Source organism: Chiloscyllium plagiosum, unplaced genomic scaffold (genome assembly GCF_037043375.1).
Source record: "Chiloscyllium plagiosum isolate Xiang-an unplaced genomic scaffold, Cpla_swu_hap1 HiC_scaffold_16, whole genome shotgun sequence".
Taxonomy (NCBI): Eukaryota; Metazoa; Chordata; class Chondrichthyes; order Orectolobiformes; family Hemiscylliidae; genus Chiloscyllium; species Chiloscyllium plagiosum.
The window spans coordinates 16,920,992-16,940,777 of record NW_028270154.1 but is presented as its reverse complement, the minus strand read 5'-3'; the positions used below and the strand labels follow the sequence as shown (position 1 = coordinate 16,940,777).

General features: G+C 41.3%; 1 protein-coding gene across 10 annotated transcripts in view; it reads right to left on the bottom strand.

Moving 5' to 3' along the window:
* The window catches only part of LOC122547072 (uncharacterized), a 108,946-nt gene that overhangs the window by 41,361 nt on the left and 47,799 nt on the right, over positions 1-19,786 (bottom strand). For 6 of the 10 annotated variants that reach the window (XM_087995163.1, XM_087995158.1, XM_087995165.1 and 3 more), the window contains 5 exons: positions 19,120-19,227; positions 9,677-10,018; positions 4,428-4,703; positions 901-1,236; positions 553-822 (listed from right to left, as the gene is read on the bottom strand). In XM_087995163.1, the coding sequence (XP_087851289.1) occupies positions 553-822; positions 901-1,236; positions 4,428-4,703; positions 9,677-10,018; positions 19,120-19,180 (1,285 nt within the window). In that variant the 5' untranslated portion in view covers positions 19,181-19,227. Of the gene's footprint in view, positions 1-552; positions 823-900; positions 1,237-4,427; positions 4,704-9,449; positions 9,501-9,676; positions 10,019-19,119; positions 19,228-19,786 lie in introns of those variants that run through there. The other 4 variants (XM_087995160.1, XM_087995164.1, XM_087995167.1 and 1 more) reach the window with 3 other exon arrangements.

The window sequence follows — 19,786 nt, the reverse complement described above, 5'->3', positions numbered from 1 at the left end:
GGCTGAGTCACTGCAACTTCTGCTCAAATCTTCACATATCCTTTCCACAGCCTTTGTTATGATGCTTAATAACTATTTAAAATATTCCTGGATTATTTTGTCCAAAATCAGAGCCATCTCTGTCTATTTTACAACATCTCCGCTTTGTTACACATGGTTTTGTGACACAGTGAATTGGAGAGAAGGTTAAGCTCTCAAGGTTTACAAAGGTAAGCTGTTTCAAACGTTATCTTCATGAACAAATTTACCATCTCATGTAGATTATCAGCTTTCACTCCAAACTTGATGGAACAAAAGTACAAACATTTAACACTCTCCGGCAAATGTTCATCCACTTTCCAAATGCACATTGATGTAATAAATGACTAATTGAACAATTTGTCTTCCAGACAGTGAGATGTTATCTCAGGGAAAGTTTCTGACAAACTGCACCATTGTAGAGGCTCATACACAAGATATAAAGGATGGGTTACTATTGCCGTTAAGAGCAATAAATGGGAACAATATTTCCTTTGGATTCTATTTGTTAAGAACAAGCCCTGAGTCACTTACCACGGAGTTCCATATAGTACGGGACTGAAACCTGAGGCATGTTTTGATGAAACAAAACACATGTCCACTTCCTTCTGCCTCTGTCTCCTTTCCAAACAATCAGTCTCAATGATTTATCTTCTTTATTCCTCACAGTAAATGCCTTTTCTTTAACAATATTACCATTGCTATTGACCCAAACAAGTCTCATTGATTCAGTGACATCAGAGACAGAGCAGATCAGGGTAACGGAGTCTTCCACAGTTTCTACATCAGAAGGTTCTACTGTGACTGTGTAAACAAGAAAATAGTTTAGCGTTTAAACAATTGCTTGATCACTGAAAACATCATCAACATCCTGTTCCCTACCTTTAACTGTGATTAATGTAATGGTCAGTATTGTATTTGATTGCATTGAACATGTGTAAACTCCTGCATCTTCAAATAGGACAGGGACAATTCTCACATTGAAATTCTTGCCATCAAACCTTGCTGTTGTGGGGACTAGTCGATTCCCAAAGTGAATTCTGGTTATATTGAGGGATTGAGATCTTGAAGCAAATGTTATGATTTTCTCCTCATGTTGAGCATCTGACCTCCAACTCCATGCAGCAGTGCCACGATAATAATAATAACAACAAGTCAGGTTGAGTTCACTGCGATCTGTGCCTGAGCGATAAAGAGTGTATCTCTGTTGATGTAAATCTATGAGAGAGACAGAGAATCACGTGCGAAAACTTTATGCTTGAACAAGGACAGGGAAAAGGCAAAAAAGCAATAGATTATTGTTGTGTGAAATTATTTGCATGTTGATCATTAAAACATTGTGTCATCAGTTTTTCAAAACAATGAACTATTTAAACTTTAGTTGAGATCAATATGTAGAAAAGGTAGACTTTGTCGAAAATCATGAACTTTTTTTTCATTTTAATATGTTTCTTTTGATGATATAAAGATTTAAGAGGCATTCTGATGGATAAATTAACAGGAAAAGAACAGAAGGATTCAGACTGAGTGGAGGCAAAAGGTTTTTAACTTAAAAAGATAGTTGTCAGTGTCGTCTTGGTACATTAAAGGGCCTGTCCCTGTGCTGTATAGTTCTTTGTTCTTTGTTCTGAGACATCCAATTCCCAATGTCCTGACACTGAGCAACAACATATAATCCTGCTGCTAGTGATCGCTGCAATTTAACTGCAATTTGAGATTATTGAAAAGGGCAATGGGATATTCTAGTCTCAGAAATGGTGAGAGGAATATGAGACAGGGTGGAATTAATTGTGCAGTAGGTAAAATGACCAGATTCTCGGCATTGAGATAAACTTCAGTGATGAAGTTCTCGATCCACGGGTGGAGGGTTGACCATCTCATCTGTAGGTATCGAGGTGTTTATTGGAATTTGATTCAAAGCACAACCACACATTGCAGCCTGGAGCCCGTCCTACAACCTGACCCTCCATTGGATACACACCAACCTTCCCCTCAACTGCTTGATGCTCCTAACCATGCCCTCCCGCTGCCGGACTCTCAAAACCCTACTCTCCTCTGCCTGTTACCACAAACCTGCTCTCCTCAGCCTACACACCCAATCCTCTCTTCTGATTGTTGTGTTCAACTTTTCCCATCCTCTGACAGTTTCCCTCATCCTAGATCAGCAGACAGAATTCCAGGATCTGGAAAAATCCCCTTCCAGCCTCAATGAAAGGCCAAACTCCTATTCTGCCTCAAGTCAGATCTTAGAAAACCCGACCCTCCCCACATTCCATCTCTCACCCCCTCAGCCTGCAACCCCAGGATCTCAGTTGTCAGCTCTTGTCCTCACAGAAAACGCTCCTTTGGCATTTTCCTCACTGTCTGTACTGAATGTCCTCACTGCTCACCATGCCTCAAATCACAGGCTGTTTCTCACTCACATTGGCTGCTGATAGCCTCACTACTGAACTGATCAGTAAAGAAGGGAAAACAAAACTCATGTGTGATTGTAGAAGCAGCACTTTACGATTTCCCTCCATTCCATTTACAAGGGGTGGGGGTGGCGGTGGGGAACCTTTCTCTGATTGTTGAAAAATCCTTTAAGGTACTCCCTCTTGGGCAATTTGAAGCCTCTGTGTATTTTGACTTTGACAAGGGACTGTCCTCCAGCCCGTCCATTGGTTTATGGTTTGCAGACAGTCTAGGTTTGGGAAGGTTATGTCCAGGGCAATGTCTAGTCTGAAACCAACTCATGTCAGGTGGTGTAAGATAACATGGAGGAAATAGTTACTGGGAGAGTGTTATAGGCTGGGATTTGCAAGTTGTAGTTTGGAACAATGTGGGCTTTTGAGATCATGGAGCAGTTTGCCTTGATCAGGGGAAGGTTAAGGCTCAGCTTGGGGTTTGTGACACATTGACAGAGAGGGGATCTGGCCAGTTTGTGGACATCAGCTGTGACAAAGATGGGTTCCAGAATAAAGGGGAGAAGAATGAAGGATTACAGCAACATAGTGAGGAAGGAAGCGAATTGAGGTAATCGGGCGGGTGGAAACAGGAGGTACTCAATTAGCCCAAAGAACTATCTCAATCTCTCCATGTGTTCTTCTAATGAACTTCACAATTCTCTATCAAGTTCAAAAGAGCTACATCCAAAGTAGGAGGGTATTTTGTTTTGGAGGGACAGAATTACAATGTGCATTTTTCTGCCAATGGAACGGGTCCCCAACAGTCAGGAGCCCAATGCCTGTACAGCCATGTGCAGCTATCCTCAGTTGTTACATTGCCAGTGCAACAACAGGATTTAATCCATCATAGAGGTAAAATCCATAGAGGTTTAATCCATCATACTCCAACAAGATCATATGGACTCATGCCTTCAAAATACAGTGTGTCCTGATTGCAACCTCATGCTGTCACAGATACAGAGGACTCAATGCAGTATTGGAGGCAAATATATCAAGTAACTGCTCCCTGCTTGTAAAACAATTATTACAATGAGTGCACATTTTGACATTCTGGCTGGATAGCTGAAGGAGAAGGAGTGATAAGAGACGAGTGTTAAGAGGGAAAGATGTGAGCAGATGATAGCCGAGTGATATTATCACTAGACTATCAGTCCTGACACTTAAATAATGAACCAGATTCAATTCCCATCATGGCAAATGGTGAAATTTGAATTAAAATAAAATCAAGAATTACAAGTGCAATGATGACCATGAGACCAATGATATGTATATAGAGTAGGAAAGGTGGACAGAGGGATGTGGCAGAAGCCGAGGGTGGGGTTTTGGGTGAAAAAGAGGATAAATGCTCAATGTAGTATTTTGGAGTAGACAGGAAGCATTTATAATGTTGGTTAGCTCAGGGATGCAAACAGAGCAGGTGCAGTTTCTGCATTGGCTGAGGTTACCACAAAGTCTCCATCTTCTCAACTCAACCTTATATTTAAAGTATAGTGACCCTCAGGTTAAACAGTTGCCAGTCGTCCCTTTCTAATGAGTGAATAGGATTATGCAACTTCACCTTGACCTGTATTTGTGTGAAATGGAGAAGAAATAGAGATGATTGAATATGCCAGCATTTGACCAGCTGCAGACAAATAGTGATGGGAACAAGGGACTTGTTGATGTTTCCTATTCCCTATCACCTTATATACAGTGAAATTGTGAAAAAAGTGAGATAGTTCAGAAACCAAACATCTGATTTTCACCAATTAAGTCTATAATATAAAGTATAAACAGCAAATGTGTTTCGAAGAAAGACAGAAATACAATATGATGAATCAGTGAGACATGTAGTTAGGTGTTTGCTGCAAGTTTGGGTTCTTGGAGTTCTCAGTTGAAGGTACAGCTTCATGTATTCACATTACATGTAACGGTTTTATAACAGTAATCCTTTAATATTCACAATGGGGAAACAGCACTTACCTTCGGAAACAAAAAAGTCTTGATTCACTTTGAGAACCATGAATCCATTTTCCTGTACTTCACACACATACAGCTTCTCATCCTCCACAGTAACATGTTTGACCATCAGATAGACTGTGTTATTCACTCGGATCTGATCGGTTTTCCCATCTCTCTGCTGAGATAAATCTCTCCGTTTCCATTGGAGACAGACTGTATCCGAGAGTTTGGAGATGGTACAGCTGAGGGTAACATCGCTGCCCACCCTGGGGTAAGGGTACTGAGCATTTGATTCAACTGTGGAAAACACATCAGGAATGATTTGTGTAATCAGTGCCCGATACAATCCAATGACGGGGATCTAACTGACTTGTTAATGTGCCCTTCCTGAGCACTTGATCATTTTCGCGCAAACAAGTAAAAACAAATTACACACAGACCATCTTGTCAGGGTAATAAGATAAACAACCTGAGTCCTGCTCCAACAGTGAGACAAAAAGCAGAGGTAAAAAACTTTAGCCATGAACTTGTTGGAGGATATCGGGTCAGGGTATGTTTCCTTTGGATGGCAGTTGGGGATATCGAGACCATCATTGACAGTGAAGGATGAGGTTGTGATTGAAAGGTAGCACCACCTCATCCAATATTGAGAAGGTTCCCATTCTATTCTGTGCTAAACACACAACTATACACAGGTGCTGGGTACCTGCACAATGATCCACATCATGGTCATCACAGCCCCAGTGGCAACTTCAATCAGTAGCCTCCCAAGATGTTCCTGAGTTTGGTTCCAAGTATTTGCCTCCATGACGAATGGCCCTTCAGGAAATGCTTGTTCTAATACTGCTCTCTCTCACATGCAGTTCCACTTGACAAATGGCCAGTAACGATCAGATCTTCAAAATGTAATTTGTCAACAGTAGCATCCATTAGCTCCCAACTTCCAAACACTCTCTGCCTCAACCCTGTGAGCCATGTGAAACTCTGGGACAGGGCTCTGATCACTGGCCCTGGTGTGTGAAATCTGACCTGGATGAGGCAGTGTTAAATCATTGATCTGGGAGAGAAGGTCCAATTCACTTCAATGTAACAACAATTAAAGTAAGGACATACTGAATGTAATATTCTCATCTGGAGAACAAGTATGGAGCCATGCACAGAAGTGAATATTATTTCAGCTTGGGGAAGATTTGGTTTTCTCACACAGTTATGTAGATGTCAGCTCATTACATATGTGAGGAGTTTGCAAATCGTGTGAGAGGGTGGTTGCACACTTGATGTCCCTCCCACTGCACGATCAGTGCATTACTGTTAAACTGGGATTGGAGAGTCTCTCATTTCCTGAAAAGCCAGGGATCACGGAGTATCTCAGAGTCGATCATGCTAATAAAGTACTGACCCAATCAGCCTGCCTCCCCTGGGACAGTCAGACATCCACCCTTGACCAGTGAGTGCAAAGGTGTAAGGGTAAGAGGGAGTGAATGACACTTGTGAAGGGGATGCCACTGAATGTGTAATGGGGTGGAGGAGGTTGTATGCAATAGTGAGAGTGACAGAGTAAGGGCCGTGGTTGGAGGTGGGGGCAGGAGCAGAGTTTAAGGGTGAGGAGCAGAGAGAAGATGGTGGCACTTACCTTGGCTGAGCAGAGAGGGTCATTGACCTTCTTGTGGCACTGCTGACCATTCTTGACTGTGGATACAGCACAGTTCTGGGTAGCAACATCAACCATGCTGCCAGGCTCTGATACCATGACCTCCTCAGTAGGTTCCCCAGGAAAAGGACGTGTCTCCTCCGGACATCCCCATCTCCTGGAACTCCACATTCCCATCAGAGAACCGTGGCACCATTTCCCCCTTCACTAGCAGCTTTGGAATGACTTTCCATCAATGGGCAGGATAGATTTGGAATACCAAAACCCGTCTGGGTGCACAGTGGCATTTCAAATGTAGCATAGTGGCGATGTATGCAGGCATTTGGCAGATATCTGGTGAGTGGCGATATTTTTCAGTAAGGGCAGGTGATAGGTGTGTATCAGGTGCCTTGTGGTGTGGGTGAGGTACTTACTTTGATGAGTTGAATAAGATACAGCAAAAAATCACACTCAACCTGAAAGTGAAAAAACCTCCACACAAATCGATAAAACTGCCACTGAGCCAAACAAAAATAAGATTCAGCACCAGGCCCTTTTGGGTACTTAAAGGAACCTGCACAGTGACATCTTTTGGATTAGTTTCATGTGACAGTTTCTCACTGAACTGTCAGAATAGACATTTGTTGATTTTCAGACCTTCCAAAAACCTGTAAGTGAGCGAGTCCATTCTTTTCCTCTCCCTCTGAGAGTGAAAACAAACATCATTCAAGTACTCAGAGAGGCAGAAAGACTTGTTAAACTGTGAAGCTGGATAAGGCACAGCAGGTAAAGCAGCATCTGAGGAGCAGGAGAGTCAATGATTCAGTTCAGGACCCTTCATCAGGACCTGAAACGTTGTCTGTCCTGCTCTCCAATGCTGCTTGACTTGCTGTGTTTTTTCCAGCTCCACACTTTATCGACTGTGACTATCCAGCATCTGTAGTCCTCACTATCTCCAAGAAAGAGCTGGGAATGCAAGCCAAGACTTGATTCCAACTGAATGGCTGCTGAGTTAAACATCACCAAGGTTCACAACAGCAGGATACCATCCCAAAAAACCAAACTAGAATGTGAGTAGATCATCTCGTATTCGCTCTGTGGTTTTAGCATTGATCCACAAAGTTTGTGTCTTTTTACTGATGAATATCACCCATGATATTCTTTTACAATCTTTCTCTTGTCTATTCTGTGAACCTAATTTGTCTGGATTTAAATTGGGCAGATTTTTCATTTGCATCTTTGTAATTATCAATCTCTTCTTGCCATTGTAAGTTTGTTAAAGTAAATCAGATGTTGCTTCCTTGTTCAATCAGGAAACCTGGTGTGAATTTCTCTCATTTTAGATAAGACTAAAGGAGATGGCCTTGTGGCATTATTGCTAGACTATTAATCCAGTGACCCAGGTAATGTTGTGGGGATCCAGGTTTGAATCCTACCATGGCAGATAGTGAAATTTGAATCCAAAAACATCTGGAATTAAGGCTCTCATGATGATTGTGCAAGTGTTATTGATTACAGGGAAACCCATCTTGTTCACTCATGCCCTTTATGGAAGCAATCCTGACATTCTTATCTGGTCTTGAGTATTTAAAATTTGAACTTAGGCTGTTGTCAGAAGCAACAAATATATGTAGGCTTTAATTAACCACAAAATGTTTTTTTCAATTTAAAATAACACAACAATATGACTTAAAGTTATAATTTGACAGTGTGAACCTGTACTGCTGCTTTGTTGAATTAGCTGAAATAGAAGATAAGGCAAACAATGGAGTTTTCATAAAATGAATACTGACACATTAATTGACCATTTGAACTAACCTTAAACTGCTACCATGACATGATGATTTATGTGAAGCAAGAAAACAAGAATCTTTTTCCAGGAAATATCATTAGTCTGTTGCCTGTATGATCTGTAGATTTAAAAAAAAAGTGGGTGGCACAGTGGCACACTGGTTAGCACTGCTGCCTCACAGCACCAGAGACCTGGGTTCATTTCCCGCCTCAGGTGACTGTCTTTGTGGAGTTTGCACATTCTCCCCGTGTCTCCGTGGGTTTCGCCCGGGTGCTCCGGTTTCCTCCCACAGTCCAAAAATGTGCAGGTTAGATGAATTGGCCATGCTAAATTGCCCGTAGTGTTAGGTGAAGGGGTAAATGTAGGGGAATGGGTCTGGGTGAGTTGCGCTTCGGCGGGTCGGTGTGGACTTGTTGGGCCGAAGGGCCTGTTTCCACACTGTAAGTAATCTAATCTAATCAATCATGTCACCATATTACAGTTGATTGGACATTTCTTGTAATTAAGACCCCTTTCCCAGGGAATATCATTAGATTATCCTGCTCTCAATCATGTCACCTTATTATACTTGATTGGTCTTTTCTTGTAATTAAGGCTGTATTGTCTCTCTCAAAAAAAATGTTATTGTTCAATTGTAATTGTGCAATTTTGCCACTGAACACAGAAGCTTTAACCTTCGTGTGCTGAACAGAATTGCGTCAGGCTGCCTTACTTTATTAAACTAATGACCTTGCTTCATTCAGACCGCATTCAGTTGATTCCTTTGACCGGTCTTGAACCAAGAGGCCCCTTCAAGGGGTCCATATCTTCAGTCTGACCTACGTGTGATTCCAGACCCAAAGCAATATGGTTGACTTCTAACAGCCCTCTAGGTAATTAGGGTTGAACAATAAATGCCAGTGACACACATTCCATGAATGAACAAAAGTAGGGAAATGGTCACAGACCAATGGGAAACATCTTTCTGATTAACTTGGTCATCTTTCACAATTGTGATGATCATAATATTGACTTCCAACTTGACTTCCAGGGCACTCTTCCCATCAACTTGTGGCACTGTAATTGTAGCTGCCTTCTTTAAAATTGAATCTTTAAACGAAAAGACTTAGGTCAATCACATCCTGAAATGGAAGGTGGCCAGTAAGATGACCCACCAGCCAAGCTTAAGATCTATCAGTGCTGAGCCATATCACCTAGATCACATTGACTGCAATTGTTTAAGAAGGCAGTTCACCACCACCTTCCCAAGAGCAACTAGGATTGGGCAAGAAATATTAACCCATCTCCTACACTAATTAAACATTTAGTCGTTGATGGGAACAGGAGTAGGACAAAATAGATTTCAGGATTACGGCAGGACTGAAAGCAAATATGACAGCTGGAGCACAACAGGGAATAGGGTGGAATGGGAGCAATGAAAGAGATCCCCATTTTTCAATGATTTCAACCCTGTCAGGGGAAATGGCAATAAAGGAATGCCACATCATCTTGTGGATGTGCAGATCACAGAACAGAAACCTATACAACAGTGCCACAGTGGAAATTACCAGAAGTAATTGGTTAGTTTTTTAAAAAAAAATCAATACATGCTACAGAGACTGTGACCCGTGTACAAACTCACTGTTATATCGATTGATCCAGTTGTTGCTAATGTTGAAATTGTCAAGATAGTTTTGCTCATTTTGACAATTTGAAAAGGAATAATGAACAGAATGTATCCCCTTGTGTTTCAGTGAGAAATGCACTTTGTGCACTGCATGACTAAAGCTGATGAAATCACATCATCACATGTCCGAATGTTTACAGACAGTCAGTTTATTGAATCTTTCCAAATGATATTTCACTCACCTTTGATCCCAAAAATGTTGTAACTTTTCAGGATGACTTCATTCGGCCGTGTCTGAAACAGGGTGTACATTCCCGCAATGTCGAATTTGGGCTTTCTAAGTCTCAGATCAGGGGAACGATGATCACGGGACAGCGACCCGTGCCAGTTATTGTTTCTATAGTATTCACTCCATTCTGCATTCCAACTCCCCATCCTTGTTTTCTTAAAAGTAACCAGCTGCTGTTTCTCTTGCCTTGAGTGTGGTTCCCATTCCCAGACAAAAGTACCCTCTCCAGGATTGTCTGGTCCTTTTAATGAAATATCACCATGTCCATCCTCAAAATACTTATAAATCGAATTTCCTGTTAGAAAGAGGAACCATGGTAGCTTTTTAAACCATGGTAGTATTGTAATATCAAATCATAATGCTTTCATCTAATTTATGTCACTATTAATATCATTAATTTAGTTGACTGGAGATAAATTTGGACCAGATGCATCTACAACAGGTTTCCAATCTGTTTTCCCTGTAATAGTGTTTTTGAGTCGGGAGGAGAATAGGCATTTCCTGGGTGCACTCTCCCCCAGTCTAGAATGCAACAGAGACAAATCCACTTTGAAAACTCACTCCCAGTGAATCATCTTCAGAAGCAAGTCCTTTTTTATGAAAGTTGACAATCCATTTCATTGCATTCAGAAGCTTCCTGTTTGCCATTGGTGACCCCAGGCACACCTTAAGTCTGAAGTTCACTATGATCATTTACCGGACACATTCAAATCACCGTCTTCAAATATTTGAAGGAGAACTGCAAAAGAAAGGTCTGGATGGAATGGGGAGGTACTGTCATGGGAAGAATGATTGCATTGGAGCTGGGACTTTGATAAACACAGGAAAAAAAATGGCCTCCTCTACCTCAAGCTCATCAAGAATGGGAACCTGGGACCAAAGGCTCTGATGATGAGATGTTGAGGCATGGGGCAAGGTCTGGGTTCAAGTCCCACCTGCTCAGAGGTGTGTTACAACATGTCTGAACAAGTGGATGATAATGCTCTCAGATATTCTTTACTATTTAGTTCCCTCCACACTCACAATGTTTTCTGAAGCAGTCAGGTGATTTATTTTTTTCTAAAATAATAACCAAGGTCACAGAATCCTTAAGGATCAATGACCTAAATCCATTTTTCTTCAGAGTAAAGGGATAATACTGTTGGGTTTATGGCAGATAGTATCGGACACTAAAGGCCATTAGCTTTGTTTTCTGTTCATAGAACAATACAATGCAGAACAGGCCCTTCGGCCCTCGATGTTGCGCTGACCTATGAACTGTTCTCAGATCGTCCCCCTACACTATCCCAAAATCATTCATATGTTTATCTAAGGATTGTTTAAATCTCCCTAATGTGGCTGAGATGACGACCTTAGCAGGTAGGGCATTCCAAACTCTTACCACTCTCTGCGTAAAGAACTTGCCTCTGACATCTGCCTTAAATCTATCACCCCACAATTTGTAGTTATGACCTCTCGTACAAGCTGACGTCATCCTCCTAGGAAAATATCTATATAAAGCTTTAGGGTTCTCCTTTATTCTATTTACTAAAGACTGCTCGTGTCCTCTCTTTGCTCTTCTTAACTCTCTCTTAAAATCTTTCCTAGCTGATCTGTAACTCTCCATCACCTCATCTGAACATCTTGCCTCATCAACACATAAGCCTCTTTCTTCTTCTGAACAAGAGATGCAATTTCTGTAGTAAACCACGGTTCCCTTACCTTAACACTTCCTCCCTGCCTGACAGGGACATAACTATCAAGGACACGCAATATCTGTTCCTTAAACCAGCTCCACATTTCGATTGACTGCATCCCTGCATTTTGCTACCACATTCTATGCTTCCTAATTCTCGCCTAATTGCATTACAATTGCCCTTGCCCCATCGATAACTCTTGACCTGTGGCATGTACATATCCCTTTCCATCACTAAACTGAATGTAATTGAATTATTGTCATTCTCTCCAAAGTGCTCACTTACAACTAAATCAAACACCTGGCCTGGTTCATTACTAAGCACCAGATCCAGTGTGGCCTTCGACAAGAGGGGAGAACAATTTAGTTTGAACAAGACTTATCTGACAAAAATTAAGTTCAGGAAAGAACAGGATTGAGTTGAGAAACAACTCAGAAGGATATCAAACGAATTTAGGAAACCATTCACTTCAATTATTTAGTTAAAACAATTACACACTAGATGGTAGTCCAACAGGTTTATTCGGAAGCACTAGCTTTTGGAGCGCTGCTCCTTCATCATGTAGCTGTGGAGCAAGACCTTAAGACACAGAATTTATAGCAAAAGATTTCAGTGTCATGCAACTGAAATGATATAGTGAACAAACCTAAATGGCTGTTAAGTCTTTCATCTTTTGGAATGGGATGCAGGTTTCAGTTCATTAATATGTAAATCCCAGAATCTCTTTTAAGTCACATTTTCGAGACAACTGAAGGTTTTATAAAAAAAAAGTCACATCTAAACTCAGACAATGCATTAAAGGCTGAGGTTCGAGTCTGTCTATATCCCAATCTTGAATCAGATTGGTTCTATTTCCAAGTAGAAATGGATTGATTGCCTTTGGAAATAAAACCAATCTGATTCAAGATTGGGATACAGGCAGACACTAACCTGACACCTTTATTTCATTGTCTGAGCTGAGCTGTCACTGTTTTTTATAAAACTTAAGTTATCTCAAGAATGTGACTTAAAACATCTTCTGGGATTTGCACATTAATGAATCAAAACCTGTAACCCATTCTAAAAGATGAAAGACTTAACAGCAATCTAGGTTTGTTCAGTATATCATTTGAGTTGCATGACACTGTAATATTTTGCTATAAATTCTGTGTCTTAGGATTTTTCACCAAAGCGATGTTATGAAGGGGCAACGTTCCAAAGGTTCGTGCTTCCAAATGCAGGTAAACCTGTTGGACTATAATCTGGTGTTGTGTGATTTTTAACTCTGTCCACCCTAGTCCAACATCTGCTCGTCCACATCTTTTCAATTATGTAGTTTCCAAACCGAGAGATCTGGTCCTGCAAGGTAGCCAAGTTGAAAAATATTAGGCTTTCAGATTTGTGGTAAGTTCATGTCAGCAGACTTGTAACTAGCTCAATAAACTGTCTCCACAGTCTACAGCAAAGAGACTACAGACAAGTCAAAATTGAAAGAGTTAATCTGATGAACTTGAGTCTCCAACAAATTGTCTTGGAAAACAGAGTGAAACTATTTTTGCTTTGTGTTTGAGAATCTATTTAAATGCCCTTCACAATTCAATATCTCACATTTTAATTTATTTGTAATTCTGTTCTGTCGCTAATGAAAATTTGCAGACCCATGTGAATGATGAAGCATCATATTAACTAAACAAATGCACGATCTATCAAACCAGGATTCATTCAGGAATTTGATTTGTCCAAAGAAACCATTTGCTTGGATTGTAACAACGTAAATTATTCCCCATTCCTTGTAATTTTCTTCAACTTATTAACATTGACATGTTGTACATTTTTATATCTGAACTTGCAAACCTTTATGTGCAATGGTTAAATAACAAATATCATGTGGTATTAGGGCACTTTACATTTAATTTCTTTGTGGACTTGACTTTGAAGGATTATGATGTGTTCTCGATTGTATTTTCAGAAGGTCAATAAAATGTGCCAAAGTTTTAATGAATCGTATCGGCAGGGAGTACATATGTACTCCTTTGTACAGAGAGCAGCCTGAGTATGACCTAATGTCTAGAATAGTAACTGGTAGGGTTGACCAGTGTTTATCCATGGACAAAGTTGATTAACTCCGAGGGAATGATTTGGCAGGAGTAAATTGTAGCTTCTCCAAATAGTCACAGAAAGGTCAAGTGAGACAAGGAAATAGCAGTTACACGGGAAGGTCCCAGGAATGCTTACTTTACATGTAAAGACATGAGCAATGGCTAAACAAAGACCAACATTGGTGGAAAAAGTAGCACACAGTGATATTTGATTCAAAAATGAGAAATAACTGGGAAAAAAATAACAGATCTGGGAAAGTAAGTGAGGAGAAAGTAGGGTTCATGTTTTGAATCTGATGACTCACCAGAAACAAGAGGTAGGGTTAAAATAAAGAGAAGGGGAGGAGAGGAAGCTTCTTGAGGGGTGTGAGTATCTCTGAGTTGTTCCAGTTTACATTCCCAAATCCTGAAAAGAACAGGAAATATTTCTTGATAGAACACTGTGTGAACTGGAGAATAATGTGGAACTAGGAGGCAGGGCAGCTCTGAAGCAGCATGAGGCAGTACTGTTGGAGAGAGAGTTCAGGAGTTTGATATCGCAGCACTTGGCACTGAGTGTGGATCTCAGGATGTGATGAAAGCATATGTCTGAAGTCCAGATGGACAATATCTCCCGCTTTGTCTTCATCAATCTTCTTTGTCAGCTCTTCAAAAACCTCAGTCATGTTAGTCAGACACGTTTTCACATGCACAAAGCCACGATGACTATTCCTAATCAGTCCAGACATTCCGACTATATGTAAATCCAGTCCCTCAGAATTCCCTCCAACAACATATGCACCATGACATAAGGCTTACCGTTCTGTAGTTCCTTGGCTTTCCATTATCACATTTTTAAAATAATGGCACCACGTTAGCCAACCTCCAGTCTTCTGGCACCTCACCCATGGCTGTCGATAATACATATAACTCAGCAAGTGGCCCAGCAATCTCCTTCTTCACTTCCCACAAAGTTCGAGGAAATACCTGATCAAATCCTGGGGATGTACTTATCTTTATGCATATTAAAACCTCCAGCACCTCCTCTTCTGTAATATGAACTCTTTCAAGAAATCACAATTTATTTCTGCAAGTTCCCTGGCTTCCATGTCTTTCTCTACAGTAAATACTGATGCAATGAATTTATTTAGTACCTTCCTGGTCTCCTGTGATTCCACATGTAAACGGCAATGTTGATCTTTATGGGACCCTGATCTCCCCCCATTTCTCTTTTGCCCTTAATGTAGTGATAGAATCTCTTTGATTTCTCTTTAACTCTATTTGTCAAAGTAATCTCATGTCTTTTTTTGCCCTCCTGATTTCCCTCTTAAGTATATTCCTGCTCTGTTTATACTCCTCTGTGCACTCACTCAATCCAAGTTGTCTATACTTGATATTTCCCTCCTTTCTCTTGACCAAAGCCTCAATTTCTCTAGTCATCCAACATTCCCTATACTGAACAGCCTTGCCCTTCATACTAACAGGAACATCAGTGAACTCTTGTTATATCCTCCCACTTCCCAACCGTCCCTTTACCTGCAAATAGCCCAACCCGATCAATATTTGAAAGTTCCTGTCTAGTAACATCAAAATTGGCTTTGCTCCAATTTAGAATTTTAAATTTTTGATCAGTTCAGAATGGTTCAGAAAATTCAGAATAATGATAATGTTATGATAAAGAAAAATTATAAGTGGAGGACCAATCATTTGTGCTTCATTAAACCTGTAAGGGAAAATATTTAACTTTTGGAAAAAAAACACGAGATTGTACAAAGATGAGTGGCAGGTTAGAAAATGAACAACAGCAGAAAGTGACAAAAAGGTTAACGAGGAGGAAAACATGAGAGTACAAGAGGAAGCTAGCTCGGTATTGAACAATGGGTATCAAGGGATTCTTGAAGCATTTACAGGAAAGTTTAAGTAAAATGACTGTTGGTTCTTTATAGAGTCAGAATGGAGAGTTAATAGCTGATAATAAGGAAATGGCAGGTTAAATGATCGACTTTTGTCAACTTAGAGGATGCAAAAAAACACTCTAATAATAGCTGTCACTTAGACAGTGGAAAGGAAAGAGGAGCTGTGAACTATTACAATGACAACTGAAGAGGTATTGAACAAACTGGTGGAGGTGTAGGTTGACAGGTTTTGGATCGAGCTGGACTTCATCCTCAGCTTTTAAAAGAGGTTGCTAATGAGGTCATCAGTGCATTGGTGTTAATTTCCCAAAGTTCCCTCAATGCAGGAAAGTTTAGATGAGACTGGAATGAAACAAACATGTCCTCACCTCTCAAGAAGCAATGGAGACAGAAAGCAGGAAACCCAAGACTACGTAGCGTGACATCTGTTATGGCAAAAGTGTCACGTATCAAGACTTGGATAAAATATTTTTACACTTACGTAGTGACCTGTAGAGAGTGAGATGAGAGAAAGACTGTGCACTGCTCCCATTTCAGTTGCAATGTGTTGGGTCTGACATAGTCATTCTCACTGAAGCTTACATTACAGACAATATTCCAGATACCACCACCATCCGGCCATTTTGACAGTCTCATGAGAGATGGAGCGGCAGTAATACAGTATCAAGAGGGAGTTGTTCTGAAGTCCAGAACAGTGACTCTTGATCCCATGAACTCATATGGCATTAGGTCAGCATGGGTAATGAAACTCCGACTGACTATCACCTCTCACCTCACAACTGTGCTCAGTTGGGACAGGACTCAATCATGATGACAAGACATCAGCCAAACCTGACTGCCCCATTCCTACCTTTTACCCAAAATTCACAAACCTGACACAAACCCGGTCAACACATTGTGTCCTCCTGCTCCTGTTTCACTGAATTTACTTTCTCATATCTTGCCCTTTGGTCCAGGAACTTGCCACATATATTCGGGATACCACCCACACCCTCCATCTCCTCCATGACTTTTCTTCCCCTGCCGACAATGCCCCATCTTCACCATGGACATCCAGTTTCTGTACACATCCAGTTGTTGTCGCAAAGGCCTCCAAGTACTCCGTTTCTTCTTCTCCCGCTGACCCAACTTGTACCCCTCCAACAACATACTCATTTGATTGGCTGAACTGGTCAACAACTTCTCCTTCAAATCCTCCCACTTCCTTCAGACCAAAGGGATAGCCATGGAACCTGCAAGGGCACCAGCTATGGTGCTTCTTCATCAGGTACGTTGAACAGTACATCTCCCACAGTTACACAGGCAGTATTCTCCACCTTGTCCTCTGGTACATTGATTACTGTAACGTTGCCACCTCAGGCTCCCACGAGGAGGTCGAACATTTCATCAACTTCACTAATAATTTTTACCTTGACGTCAACTTCACCTGGACCATATTGGACACTTCCCTACCTTTCTTGGATCTCTCCGTTTCCATATCTGGCGATTGACTCAACACGGACATCTACCAACTCCAACAGCTACTCAGACTACACCTCCTCCCACCCCCAGTCCTGTAAAAACACTCTCCCTTATTCCCAATTCATCTGCCACTGGCGTATCTGCTCCCAGGAGGAGCAAATCAACTCCAAAACATCCCCCAGATGGCAACCCACTTCAAGATCACAATGCCCTCCAGCACATTTTCTCCATGTCCCACACCTCCATCCTTGAATCCCATCCCTCCAATCATAACAGGACAGAACCCAGCTGGTTTTCACCGTCCACTCCACCAACCTCCAGATACAGTTCATCATCCTCTGCCATTTCCACCACCACAGATCCCATCACTAGAGATATATTTCCTTCCCCTATCAGCATTCCGCAGAGACCATTCCCTCCATGACTCCCTTTTCAGGTCCACGCCCCCCCCACCAACCCACCCTCCACTCCCAGCACCTTCCCTTGCCACCGTAAGAGGTGCAAACCCTGTACCCACACCTCCCTCCTCACTTCCATCCAAGGTCCCAAAGGATCCTCCATATCTGACAGAGATTTATCTGTACTTCCACACACATCATCTACTATGTCCATTGATCTTGATGTGGTTACCTCTACACTGGGGAGACAGGGTGCCAACTCACGGAATGTTTCAGAGAACATCTCTGGGACACATGCACCAAACAACCCCATGGCTCTGTGGCCAACCACTTCAACTGTCCCTCCAACTCCGCAAAGAACATGCAAGTACTGGGCCTCCTCCACTGGCAAATTCTAGCCACCCGATGTCTGGAGGAAGAGCACTCCATCTTCCATATTGGGACCCTCCAACCACATGGCATCACCGTCGATTTTACCAGTTGCCTCATTTCCCCTACTCCCATCTTATTCCAGATCAAACCCTTCAAATCTTGAACTGTCCTACTTGTCCATCTTCTTTTCAACCTATCTGCTCCAGCCTCTGCTTCGACCTATCACCATTACCCTCCACCTTCATCAACCTATCATATTCCCAGCTAACCCCCCAGCCCACCATCAATCAAACTGTTTGGACATTTTACGACTCATATCTGGATCTTTTGGTCCAGATACAGGTAGACTGGAAGGAGCCCCACAAAAGGATATTTATCATTGCGTTTATGCATGACTACGCTGCTGGGTGGGATTGACTTGAACACATTGAGAAACTCAAGTCTGCACATGCATGAAGTCTTTTAGGATTTTGCAGAAATGAAATAGAGTTATATTCAGTCAGAATCTCTAAATGTCCTGGCTCATGAGCAGCAATGTAAATATTGAAAAGTGAGGCACTAATTTGTTACAGATACAGCACAGATTGCCTTCAATGTCAAATAATAAAATTAGCACGTGACAGACAGAGCTAAGGTGAATCACAAACATCAGTTTGTATCTAAGGTCTGCAGATTGACCACACAGAGCGGGACACAACATCAATCATTCTTGACTGAATTGTTCCAAATGACTCGATATTTATCCATCCCTAAACATTACAGGTTTTGACCAGGATACAGAACAGCTTGTCAGCTGAATGGATAAAACCAAGAATTTTGAAACTGGAGCTACTGGCTTGTTCAAACCAACTTGAGCCAAACAGATTCAACACCTGTTCTTCAGCATGAGTAGCTCTAGGCTCTGATAGCTGCCTGCTCCTGATCTCAATATCACACAGCAGTCCGATGTCAGAAAACAAGCCTGAGTTCCCCTGTGAAGTGAATCAATTCCCAGCTTACCACAACATCATCAGCAATTTGGTTGTCTCTGAGTTCTAAACTAGGCAAAGCCTACTGAAGGACCCACAATAGGACATTGACTTGCTGGATGCTAACATTTACAAAACAGTTTTGCTATATTGGATTTTATTTTCAGTATTTTATAATCGGTAACTTAATTTCTTCCACATTCCAACCTTGCTTGGATAAAGGGTGTGTGTTGTGTGTGTCACAAAACATTCCCCTGGATTTTGGATACACTAAAAAACCACACTTTGTTTAAACACTCAACAATCTGCTGAAAGCTATTTTAATTAAGTTTCCAAAATTAGGTTTTGAGAGACACCTGTTTCCTTCTTGCAAAATGGAAAGGAAATAAGGAAAGTCAACGTAAAAAGCAATCCTGTTATGGACAGGAAAGGGGACAGAAATAATCATTTAATCTAGCTCTCTTTCTTGTCTGTCACAATTGAAAGATTGGGTTTTTACTTTCCTACAGATCGGTAAACATGTAAATTAATGAAAACATGCCACTTACTTTCTGTGAAAACAGGTGAAAGTAGAAGAACAAAGACATTGAGTCGCAAACCAGTCAGCATCGTGCTGTGGAAGAAATTTTGACTTACTTCAGAACCATTTCCTTCCCCTGTAAGAAATACACATGTAGGTACTGAGTTCAACACAGATCAGAACACCTCTGATATGAAACTGACATATATTTCTTCAACTTGTTTAATCCTTCAGAGAGTGAAGGGCACCAAACTGTGGAGAAACAGCTTGCTGAATGATCACAGAATTATCAGAGTGCAGATGCAGGCCTTTCGGTCCCTCATGTCTGCACTGGCTCTTCAAACAAGCATCCTTTTCTCAGCTCATCGTTTTAATTTAGAAATATAAATTGTGCAATCAACTTCATTACCAATGGACTCTGCCTTTTCCTCAAAAGTTAAAACTTTGTTCATCCTAGTCTGTGAAGGAATGTGTGTAATCTGTCTCTTATCACCAGCCTCACAAACTTTCCAACTGAAAGTAAACAAATTGAATTGGCAAGAATAGAGAAGTATCATAACTGACCATGATAAGAATCACCAAAAAGTGACGTTGGAAAAGATCACTCCACAAAATATTTTATCCACCCATTGACCCGTCTACCTGTCAGAGGTGAACAGCTGCCACTATGGGATTGATGTGTGACTTGGGTGAAG